This window comes from Bombus fervidus, chromosome 14 (genome assembly GCF_041682495.2).
Source record: "Bombus fervidus isolate BK054 chromosome 14, iyBomFerv1, whole genome shotgun sequence".
Lineage (NCBI taxonomy): Eukaryota > Metazoa > Arthropoda > Insecta > Hymenoptera > Apidae > Bombus > Bombus fervidus.
Window position 1 is genome coordinate 2,625,180 of NC_091530.1, and position 12,090 is coordinate 2,637,269.

At 36.6% G+C, this 12,090-nt stretch overlaps 2 protein-coding genes and 1 long non-coding RNA gene across 3 annotated transcripts; 2 read left to right on the forward strand and 1 right to left on the reverse strand.

Annotated features, from left to right (window-relative positions):
* Positions 1 to 2: 2 nt before the first annotated feature.
* LOC139994495 (26S proteasome non-ATPase regulatory subunit 6) lies at positions 3 to 2,597 on the reverse strand. The gene is made up of 2 exons (XM_072017206.1): positions 1,428 to 2,597; positions 3 to 814 (listed from the first exon to the last, which is right to left on the reverse strand). Exons 1-2 carry the CDS (start codon positions 2,580 to 2,582, stop codon positions 113 to 115), a joined length of 1,857 nt encoding a protein of 618 aa, XP_071873307.1. The 5' UTR covers positions 2,583 to 2,597; the 3' UTR covers positions 3 to 112.
* LOC139994496 (uncharacterized) lies at positions 792 to 2,795 on the forward strand. The gene is made up of 3 exons (XR_011801654.1): positions 792 to 1,518; positions 1,668 to 2,352; positions 2,727 to 2,795. It is a non-coding gene; the product is annotated as an uncharacterized lncRNA (long non-coding RNA).
* Rfc3 (replication factor C subunit RfC3) lies at positions 2,791 to 4,530 on the forward strand. Its single transcript, XM_072017203.1, has 8 exons — positions 2,791 to 2,902; positions 2,985 to 3,049; positions 3,131 to 3,258; positions 3,336 to 3,498; positions 3,565 to 3,724; positions 3,787 to 3,998; positions 4,067 to 4,144; positions 4,214 to 4,530. Exons 1-8 carry the CDS (start codon positions 2,865 to 2,867, stop codon positions 4,357 to 4,359), a joined length of 990 nt encoding a protein of 329 aa, XP_071873304.1. The 5' UTR covers positions 2,791 to 2,864; the 3' UTR covers positions 4,360 to 4,530.
* The last annotated feature ends 7,560 nt before the right edge of the window (positions 4,531 to 12,090 follow it).

Genomic DNA, 12,090 nt, shown 5'->3' on the forward strand with positions numbered 1-12,090 from the left:
TCTTAGAATTAATTTTTTATTGAAGTATTTATTATACAGATACTACAATCCTATAGCCTATAGTTTTATATCAGCAATAATTTTACTATAAATAAATTAATCAATAAAATCTTTATTTGTTCATAGTATAATCCCTTAATATATCATGGTGTACATTATTTATCTTAAATTGTACATTATGCTGTGACTGGAGAACTTGTATTATTTGGACTATATTCTCTACATCACGTATGCCAGAATGTAATTTTCCAATCAAAGGAAGGTTAAGATGTGAAAGCATATCTGATAAGCTTCGTGGAAAATAATCTGTTGCATCACAGAAGCTACCTTTTAAATTTATCCACTTCATAAATTGCTTAGGTAATGGTATATTTTCTATCTCGCACTGGCTTGGTAACATGAACTTTAAGTCCCAATCACCGCATGTAACAAATGCAGAATCGTTCCCATCTTTAAAATATTTGTGTTCTTCTAACCAATTACAAAATGTTTCAAACACTTCTGGAAAATAAGGTTGATTGTCTACCATGTCTTGCATGATTCCAGTAAGTTCTGTACAAAATGGAGTAAGCTGAGGATGGTATTTTGGCTTAATATACTTGTGAAAGAAGTTTTCAACTTTCCAACTTGTCGTAGACACTGCTGCACAGGGAAACTCGATAATTTCTTGCGGATTAATTTTCTCGTGTTTTTTGCAAGTGCATTCAAAGTCCAGTACAAGCAAATAATTGAAAGGTTGCTTAATTTCTTTAGTTCCTTTGTAAATAGATCGAGGATATTTCGTGAGAAGTCGTTTCGCCATTATTTCATTAAACTCGTGAAAAAAATAATCACTATAACCTCTGTTAAAACGAAACAAAACGTTCCAGAATATGTACAGGGTTAAATAAGGTTAGAAAATGGTTTATTGAACTGGAGGATTCCTAACGCCACTTATTTAGTCACAACAGTTGCAAAAAAAAAAAACTTAAAACATTTTATTTTTTAATTGACAAGTACTATTTAAGATACTATCAAACACTTATTTTAAAAATACATCAGATTCTTGACATACTTGACGCAAATATTTCAATCATTTCCGATTTATACTTATAACTAGTAACTAGTAAATGCACGTTTGAGTATCAATTTCGAAACGACTTGAAGTTTTTCAATACTGTGGAAATACGAATTACTTTAAACATAATTCGACATTAACAATTTTTGAATATCCTAGTAAATCTTAAATCTTGAGGCATGAAAGTTTACCTAAGGTTGAAGATCAAGTGTAACGGTAATTACGATTGCATACGAGTACCAAACTTACATATGTATATAATAATATCGTCACTGATATAATGACATGTCAGACTATCATTGAAGAATAAATTATCATAAAATTAATAATCTATAACTTGACCAAGCTTTTTTAATCGATTAAGTAACGCATCGCCTCTTTTTATGATATTTTGATAAATTAATCCTCGATCGCATGAAACATCAGGTGCTTGCCCTCTGTTGCAACCAGCAGCGCTAATGGTAACGATCATTCCAGCCACTTTATCGATTTTACAATGCAATTTACCATTGGCAATAAAATATGCCACTTCTTGTTCTATGTATTCTTCTGTCACGCCAAATTCTGTCGCCATTCTACTTAAATTGATGGTCCTGTATGCTTGCAATAGCTGACAGTATGCCCTTAAACGCATCTCTCTTACGTAATAACGATAATGGAAATGAAGCAAAGGATTTGCCCTAAGCTCGCATTCTATCCAGGCGAGATTTTCGAAGAATTCTTTGTAGTGACAATCGTAGAGAGAATAAAAAAATGCTCTGTATTTGGGAGCCTCAGTAAGTAAAGCTTGTTGCAGGAGGCCATTGTTGTTGAATCGAGAATCAAGTTCCGATCGGGATAAGGAAATTATTCCTGATAATGTTGTGTATTCTACTACCTCTTTGAATGGCAATAGTTCATAGGATTCAAAGGTTGGGATACAATCCAGCAAAAGGCACGCAGCGCGAGGAAAGTTTCGCGTTGCCAGATAGTAAATAGCTTCGTACACTTTCAATTTATTACGACAACACCAATTGTTGCCTGATGCATGAGAACCTTCTATCAGATTTGTTATCTTGGTGATTGTTTGTCCCATCGAGCGAATATTATTTTTTATGTGCGCTATTCTAAACAAACCGAATGCAGCTTCGACTTTGATGCTGGATGAATTAGTTTCGTCGTTTATGACGGAGTTTACAATGTCTGTGGCACGATCGAGATTACCAGTTTCACAAAAGAACTCGAACTTCTCTCGCCAATTTCTTTTTTCAGTGTCCTCAAGAGTCGAATTATCAGAGGACTCTAATTCCTTCCACGTAAGCTCGTTTTCATGCTTCATTGTATCGAGAAGATTCTCGTCAATTTTCCAGTCGAATGCCTTACATACATCTTCGTAGTAACGTGTCATGTTACCGCGTTTTATTGTATCGAGTAATTCGGTTTTTAAGTTCTCATCATTTTGGTATTTTGGCAGAGTTAATTTAAATCGGATTTTGATAAAGAATATATGCTCAGGGGTTCTGTGACACAATTCTGAATTACTCATGACTTTTATTTTTACTCATTAATCTAATGAATATCGAATACGATTTTTTGATGCCAGTCTTTTGTTTTTCGATTTATATTCGCTTATCATTAGATGTAAAGCAATTTGAATTATTAACATATTTTGTATAATGTATTTCGATAGATATATCAACCAATCAGCATGTGCTATTCAAATAAGAAAGTGGCGCATTTTAGTTACTCGCAACCGCCAAAACCTATGTAGATTCTAACCTTTTAGGTAACTTTTTCAAGTTTATCATACAAGTTCGAATTCTAAACTATGACAGAGAAACCTACACAAACCACCAATTTACCATGGTAAAGTTTATGTCATCTACAATGAAGTTTCAAAAATAATCGAATAAGTATAAAGAATAACATTGTTATTTTGTTCTTTCAGGGTGGAAAAATATCGACCGAAAAAATTAGATGATTTGATATCTCACGAGGAAATCATCAAAACTAGTTAGTATATATATGAATTTAATGATGTTGCAAAAATGTGTGATTATCACTGGTTTATTAAATTACTATTTTTTATTATAGTAAATAAATTCATTGATGAAAATCAGCTTCCTCATCTCCTTTTTTATGGACCTCCTGGTACAGGGAAAACAAGTACAATACTTGCTTGTGCACGTAAATTATATACACCAGCCCAATTTAATTCAATGGTCTGATTCTTTGTTATATATCATCTTTATTTTGTACAACTTACCGTGATTTATATACAGCATTCTTTTCCATACAGGTATTAGAAATGAATGCTTCAGATGATAGAGGTATTGGTATAGTTAGAGGACAAATCCTTAGCTTTGCAAGTACAGGCACAATGTATAGATCTGGTTTTAAATTAATCATCCTTGATGAAGCTGATGCTATGACAAAGGATGCCCAGAATGCTCTTAGGAGAAGTAAGTTGTAACATGAATTACTTGCTTTAAGAATGAAAGACACATTCTATGCAAAAATTGTTTCAGTAATAGAGAAGTACACAGACAATGTAAGGTTTTGTATTATATGTAATTATCTCAGTCAAATTATCCCTGCCCTTCAGTCTCGGTGCACCAAATTTAGGTTTGGCCCATTGTCTACAGACCAAATTTTACCAAGGCTAGATACCATTATTAAAGAAGAGAAGTAGGTATATAAATTACAATAAAATATTGTATCTATTACTAACGCTTTTATATATGCTTCAGTTTAAATGTTTCGGAGGATGGGAAGCAAGCATTGATAACATTGAGTGGAGGTGATATGAGGAAAGTTTTGAATGTCCTCCAAAGTACTTCGCTTGCTTTCAGCGCAGTTACAGAAGAAAATGTTTATTCTTGTGTAGGACATCCTCTTCCAATTGATATAAAAAACATCATCAATTGGTTGTTGAATGAATCGTATGAATTATGTTATTGTAGTATCCTTTTTATATAATTAACTGCAGTTATTCATTTTTAAATTACGATTGCCTTAACACATGTTTAGAAATACAAGACATAAAACTAAAGAAAGGACTGGCATTGCAGGATATATTAACAGAACTGCATCTGTTTGTAAATAAAAGTATGTCTCTTAGTTATCAATTTCATAAAAAAAATAAGCAAAGATATTAGTTTAATCATTTCGTTTTAGTTGAATTTCCAGATTCCATACTTATCGATTTAATAATTAAACTAGCCGAAATAGAGAAAAGGGTATCTATTGGTTGTAGCGAAGCGGTACAATTAAATGCCCTCGTCTCAGCATTTCAAAGGGCTCGCGATATCGAGATTTCTTAGTGCGTACAACTATTTGAGGATCGAATTCTATGAATTGAGGTAATATCGAATTTGAAGCATTATATCTTCGCGTGAAGAATTTTAAAATAATACTTAATTCGGTAAGAATGTATTATTTACGATTGTTACTATGTATAATAAAGAAAAGATGGAGATTTTTAGAAAACCATACGCATGAAGTAATGGATTCTCCCACGCGCTCCTATCCACCTTGTTTTCTAATTCTATAATAAATTAAATTCTTTCGTGAACGGTATCAAAGCAGCGAATTTCTGAAAATATGTTGTCAAGGACTACGTCACAAATCAGTCAAGTCATCTAAGCGAATTGCATATAGTGCTTGTTAATTTTTATTCGGTCCTATCCACGTATCCTCGATCATTCATGTGTATGGAACAGTTATAGGAACCTTATCCCCGAAATGATAAGTTTCGCCGGAGTTAGTAACCGACAGACGTATTTAGATGTATCTGGTGCAATCACTGTGTGACGATAGCATTTGATCGTACAAGTGAAACAGTGTCCGACAGTGGTCCGACAAATGTCGCTCAATCAGCACGCGATCATTCAAGTACCATGTCGACAAAAACGTATCTAGAGACTAAACATGCAACGCTACACTATTTTCTGCACTGTGGATACTTTCCAGAATGTTATACTTTGGTAACTGATTTGTTTTTTAAACTATGTAATTTAAAAATCTTTGAACTACATTATGCATAGTACACAAATTGTACAATTTTATATACTTAGAACGGAAACGTGTATTTCCTTTCAGAATCATGTTTAGAGGAAATGGTTTTCCTATGTTTCATTTCACGTGCAGTAAATCTTTCTCGAAAAACAACTGAAGTTATGTTTCAATTCGCCCGTGAACTGTAATCCTCGATTATTTTGATATTTGTTTTAGCAATGACTAATATAAAATATTTCTCATTTAACACGTGTGCCATTATGGGTGCCACGGTAACGGTATGCTTTATCCAGGTTTAATTATGCTTCCACGCTGGAAATATTTTGTAACTTTTACCGAAACACGACACTTGTTGGCTTGTTCAGTTTCCGTTCATGTTCCGTAATTTCGAAGGGAATTTCCACTTGAACGAGTGGAACTCGGCCCTGAGTGTTTCGTCAACTATAATTGCGTCCTTCGCCTAATTAGTTGGCATTAATAATAATGTATATCAGAGAAGCTCGATGAAATTAGACGATACGAAGGAATATTAATCATTTGATTACCACTAATGAATATGTATCGAAAAACTAGTGCGGTTTTGCGCCAGCGCTCAATTTACATCGCTGGTACGTGTTAATGCGTTGTACATTATTGTTACAGCCGTGAATGGAGAAGCTGCTTGCATGTATCATAGTCCTGAAAGTGAGGCGAAACTGCTGAAATCGTCCCAGTCTATATCTATGCCTAAGTAGAATAACCTGACACAGGACCGGCACGCTATTAGCTTCCTCTCCTTTTCTCTCGTTCTTTGGAATCCTCGCAATTCATTAGCGAATACAGGTCCCCAAACAATTCCTTATGTTATAACTTTATTTCATTTTCATCAATTTTTACTTAACTTATTAAAATAAAGTGGAATTGAATTTGATTGTTTATTTTTTTAGGTAAAATAGAAGAAATGTGAACATCGTAGAATTATATGTTCTGATTAGATAGGTATTACATTGGAATTGCGATTTAATCACAAATAATCATAATAAAAGTATAAATTTCAATTCAGAGTTGCACGGGTAGTATTAATATAGGCACTACTACTGCCGTGGATGGTTTGCGTTATAAGTTCTTATATCACACATAAACTGTGCTGCGCCGACCTTGTTATACATATATTCCCTTTACGTAAAGGAGGATCATGCAACCAAGAATTTTATTCTTCGACTTCGGTTAAGAAGTAACGTAATAATTTTTCTTTCCTTACTTTCTTTTTCTAATTATCATATGCACTGTACAAGTTTTCTTCGTTTTCTTTTTACATTTGTGAAACTTTCCCAAATTAGCATACAACACGCACCTCTTCTTTTCCATTTGTGTTCGCTCGAGTAAAAAAAGAAAAGGATTCTATTGCTCGTAATTTGTATTCCACGCCTTTTCTCATGCAAACTATTCAAATATTTCAACGGACTGACCAGTGGAGCGCAGATTTATCGGCGGAAAAACGAGCAGACTATAAAGTGTAATGCGTGTACGATGGTACGTAGTGAATTTTCGAGAATCGACTGGCTAACTATTTCATATTGATCACAGTCGTTTTGTACTTCGCACGAGATCGATTCGTTTTACAAAAGCGAGATCGATCGGACAGCGAACCCTGGAATTAATAATTAAATAATATTCATACTCGATATCAAACGAAACTTTCAGCTTAATAAGAACTTCGTAGGGTGAGTACGCGAGCACCCTTACTAGCACGTCGATTCTCCGAGTTATTTCAGCTTGAAAACTTGGCGCAGACGTGCCCTTAACTTTCTGCTTCGAAATAACTAATTCAATTAGTATATCAGCGCTGCTATACCCTTCCCTTCTATGTTTGACTACATCTTTGCATGGTGTATCTAATCTTCGCGCTAACGTTAATTCTCGCATTGCTAATCACCTGATAAAGCTTCGTTGGGAAATCAACTGTTCTCGTCATTTTGATTTCGACGTTTATAATAAGGTAATTGTAGTATTTGATTTGTATAGTCATTTAGACATTTAAGTAAATGCAAAGTAATATGTTTTGAATAAATATAAAGAAATTTGATTACCCAGTTTTTCAAGTCACGTAAAAAAAAGTTATATCAGAATTTTGTGTTACTAGAATTTTTCAAGAAGACTACCAAAGCGTCATCCACGTTCCATGCAGAAGATAGAACGAATACAAACGAATCAGTCATTCTTTACCTTCATCGATATTACATGGCGATACGTATTCTCAACTATCATAGTCATGGAAAAAGAAAGACTAACAACAGAACCGTCTGGCTCTGTGTCTCTTAGGGATTTTAACGAAATTCGGTGTGGTGAATATGCATTTCGTTCTGCTATCCCACGTCACGATCTATGGTCCATTACTAAACTCTATATAATGCTAAAGTCTGCGCCTAACTTCAGAAATTTCGACTTTGCAAAGACTTTCGATATACAAGTATCTGGACACTCGCAGAAAGAAGTCTACTCTATGTCGGTTTGTATCAATGTCGATACAAGAACAGAAAAAGTAGAAAATAAGGAGAGAAGAAAGAAAAATAAGAGAAACGTGAAAGAAGAGAAAGAAGAAAGAAGCACGAAGCCACTTCGATCGGCCATAAATCCAACCGATTCTTTCCGCGACCACGTTTCAATCTTTAACCATCACTAACCATCTCTAACCATGGAGATACAGGCAATCGAGCATGAGTCTCTCCTTGCATATATTCCAAGATATTCGAGCGTTTCTACGCGTTCTTGATCGTCCGTGATCTCTGTTCGCTCCTCGTTAAATGATATATGTATAGTTTCCGAGGTCGAGTAGAGAGTGCAAGTCACTCAAAAAGCTCGCTCTGCGCAATGTCGATGACATTTTTCTTCGTTTTGAACCCAGTAAAGCGCAATAAACGTTCCCTTCGGATGAATACTAACGTTGCACGATTTTGACGTAGTGTTCGCTGTTTGCTCACAGCATCGATCCGTTGGCAACGAAGAGAGTAAATCTTTTTGCGCTGCTTTTTAAATATAGAACGGAAGAAACGAACTTACCAGGGCGTCGATTGCGATAAAACCGGTGTCTGAATATTGGTATTGCACGTGAAATTAAAAACTGGTATTACATCTCATCTTTAACAAACGAAACTGTTCTTCGGATGGACTTAGAAGGACTGATAATATAGTCCGCGTAAAGTTTATTGGTTTATTCAAAGACGTTGAAGAGAACGTTAATCGTTGTATTGTCGTTCGACACTTAAGTATATCAAGTATATTAAGTATCGACATTTGAAAAAGACTGTTACGACTGTCTGCTTTATACATACACGTTGTTTTGTAAACCTTTTGGGCAAGTTTTAAATTTTCCATTACGTTATCTTTGCATCGTAATGAACTTTTTAAAACCTTGATCTTCGACAACCTCATAGCGTATAAAAAGATTTATAAGCAAATGATAGCAATCTCTCGTAAGAGAAAGCGAATTATGACGACGAGGTATAGCGTCCCGTGCGTGGAAGGATTCTTAAATTCGTCCAAGAACCTCGACAGAGGTCCCAAAGCTCTGCCTACTCTAGTAGCATGATTGTAACGCTCATTAAGATTCAGGGTTGAGCTGAAAATAGCGTCGAGATCGCTCGCGGTGGCAAGGATAGAGTTCTTCAACGTCAACATTAAATTTGTCTCGCAACGAACCACGTAGCAACTCGAAGTAAAAAAAGGAAAAAAAAGGAAAAGGTAAAAAGAAATCGGCCACTTCGTTTTCTCACGCGCTTCGGTAATTTAGTCGGTGTTTAAAATGGCGTGTTTCACGCGAATATTTCTTGCCCGATTCTCGCCGGCTTATCGATTCGTTTTCTGCTTTGGGGGCGGCTCGACAGGATCCCGTGATGCTTAGAAATTGAAGCATAGTGGAAAAAGTCGTGATGTATGTCGATAGCCCACCAAAAATTCCTTTCTCCGCTCTCTGCTATTAAGCATCGTTCAAAGTATTTTTACCAGATACATTGAGCTTTTCCTTTTTTTATTCGTCTCGTTGCATCACGATCGATGGTCCATTTGAGAAGAAAGAAATCTTAGCCGCGTATTTTCGAAGTTGGCGCGTGCTGAAATAACTTGTTCTCAAACTAGAAAAAAAAAAAACTTTGATCTCTGTCTAATTATCACAGCACGGACCTTCACGCGTATCTTCTGCCTTATATGTCAACGACCGACTCGTTCACGGAATACGATTGACTAGAAAATTGTTTGCTCCGTTTCCGGATCCGTCTCCTCTTGCTAGAGTTTCGTGTTCGAGAGAACATAGAGAAAGAAGAAACTGCAAAGCTTTTAAGCGATGAGAATCAAGAGAGTTTGTATAAGGGTGAAGGTAACTGAACTTTTGCGAAGGAAACCTGACACCGCGGCTTTAATCATAAAGAGGTAATGAGTGATTCTTTATCCTCTTTAATTCGTTGTTTTGTTACATAGCAAAGAATCGACTTCCTTCGTAGAAAAGTTTGGTGCTAACATTGGCTAACAAACAAAGTACACCTTAGAATGATAATTTTAACTAAAAAAAAAAAAAAAAAAAAAAAAAGATAGAAAAGAAAAATAGAACGAATCTGACACAGAAAAGACTTGGTTTAGGATACATATATATTGGAAAATACTGTTACGAGAGCAACGTGTTAAGCTAAATCCTTGAGAACTATAAAATCTTTATTGACCGTTTATTTCTGTGTATCACGTACATTCGTCCTTTACGTTTCTACTCTGTCTCTAGCAAGTGTTTCATTTTTCGTGGCCACGATTTCAACTGCACGAATATTTGGTGGAAATTTGCTTAAAAATTTCGCTACAGAGTCCGGAGGTACGTACATACGTATCAGCTCTGAATATAAATTTGCAAAGACTGTTAAAGCGAAATGTTGGGCGCGGACAACGCAGCCGAGAGATCAGCCTCCTCCAGATCACGTGGGAATGAAGGTAGAGAGAAAGAATGATTACCAGCCTTGCGGTGAAGTAAGAAAAAGTGGATTTCGTAGGGGAAGAAGTGGAGCATGTCAATCATGTCTTGGAAGTTGAGTATCTCTGTGTTGAAAAATGGTGTCTTAGGCCTTCGACTATTTTTCCACTGCGCTCGTTTCCTCGAGGTAAAAGATAAAAATGTTATAAAATAATTTACGTTGCTTGTACATAAACCGGAATATTCTGAGGTAGATCGAACGATCATTTAATCACGAATCGTTCTTTTTTTGTTTGTTTGTTTAAATCATAGATGTTGTAGTCGAGCGAAAGAAATATGTAATAAGTAATAGATATTGGTTAAGAAAACGCAGGCGTTTCGTTCGGACTCATTGAGTGAGTACGGCATGCTGAAATAGGTATACGGTGGTGCGGCTCGATGCTGATCGCGGAGCTTGACCTGGAGAGGGAGAGAGTAAGGAGAGGGTAGAATTGGTGTTTGGAGGGGGCTGGCGTTGTCGTTAGTGCCGTAAGTCGACACTCAAGAGCCTAGGACCACTTCAAGTGACGGAAGACAGTCGGGGCAAACCATTTTCGAACGTAACTTAACATTTTTCTATAATACATATTCTTAACTACTTACCCTTCTTAACTTACGTATAAAACATCTTTCATTTTAAGGTGTACATTAAGAACGAAAGATAATATCGTCAGATTCTAAATTACGAGCGAGAAGAATTGGATGTTATTCTATAATATAACTGAATTTCGTTATTTATGAACGTTCGCTCGAAGCGATAAAACAACGCAAGATCTCATGCAAGGACTGCCTTCTCATCCTGTCGCGAGATTTACATTCTGAAGCATCGACGCGCAATTAAGATACGGTCTAGACTTCGTACAACTGCACGCTTGGCGGATACTTTAAATGGAGGTTTCTAAAAACACAAGCAAGCTTCGAGCGATAGCCTCGTCGCCTGAAATTTAGTATCATTATGTGGTCTCTTCGAGGCGGGATAATCTCGCGGTATTGTCGCGAGCGAAATGACAGCCCGGCTTCGTGTTAACTATACTCCTTCGCGCGATAAATTATGGAACGGCTGCAACAGAGACGGATATCTTTCGCATACACGTAAATATAGGCTTGTTACAGCTTTCTGTGTTTGTCTTGTTAACTATTTCGCATGCACGAGCTTTTTGAAATAGCCACCTTTGACGAGTATTCTATCGATCGTTTTTCTTTCGTAGTACCACCTCTGAAATCGTTAATAACGTCTGTTAGATCGTACATCGTTTATAAATCGTTACCTGTTAAACGTTCTTTTAAGAATTTGTATTATTCTTCAGGTATACCAGAGTTTGATAACGCAAATTGTGATTCGTGCCGTTCCTCCCCAGTGGATCAGACCATTTCTGATAACGACTTATTTGTACAAGTAACATTTCGTTGCAGCAATTACTTAGCATCACAGGTGGAGAAGGGAGGGAAGAGTGTAGAGGTAGATAGAAGCCCAGCTTTGTGGCTTGTTGTCTAACTAATTCAAGAGAAGCGAACTGCCGCGACTCGCAATCGATAATTCCCGCTCGAATCGTTGAACAATGCTTTATCAATATCATTCTGATATCGATAATTGTTATCCCTCCAAACGGGTGATTATTCTTCTTAATTAATTGGCTGGAAGAAAATCGTGTCTCTGCTCCCATGCCCACTGAATTTATGCGTGAAATATTCGCCAAGCTCGAACATCGATGGTGTTGCGGTTTTCTTTTAATTATCTTCGCCAACGTTCGCCTCGAACGGCCTAAAATTCTCGGCTCGACTGGAAATGGTCCATTTACGCGCACGTATTTGATTGCAGGCTATTCGAGAGGGGAAGCGTTCAGCCGACGAGAAACAAGAAATAACGGGGAGCACAGAAGTGGCGAGGAAGAAAAGTAGGACGGGCAACGTCTTCACCTCGAGCAGCCTCGGCCGTTCCTTCTTTTTTCGAGACTGTAATAGCCGGTTTTCGACTGCTCGAAATAAAATTTTACTAATACACCCCGGTATGACACGGGCCTATCGCCGCGCCGCTAGCTTGTCCTTAATCGTTCATTCGCCTCCGCCC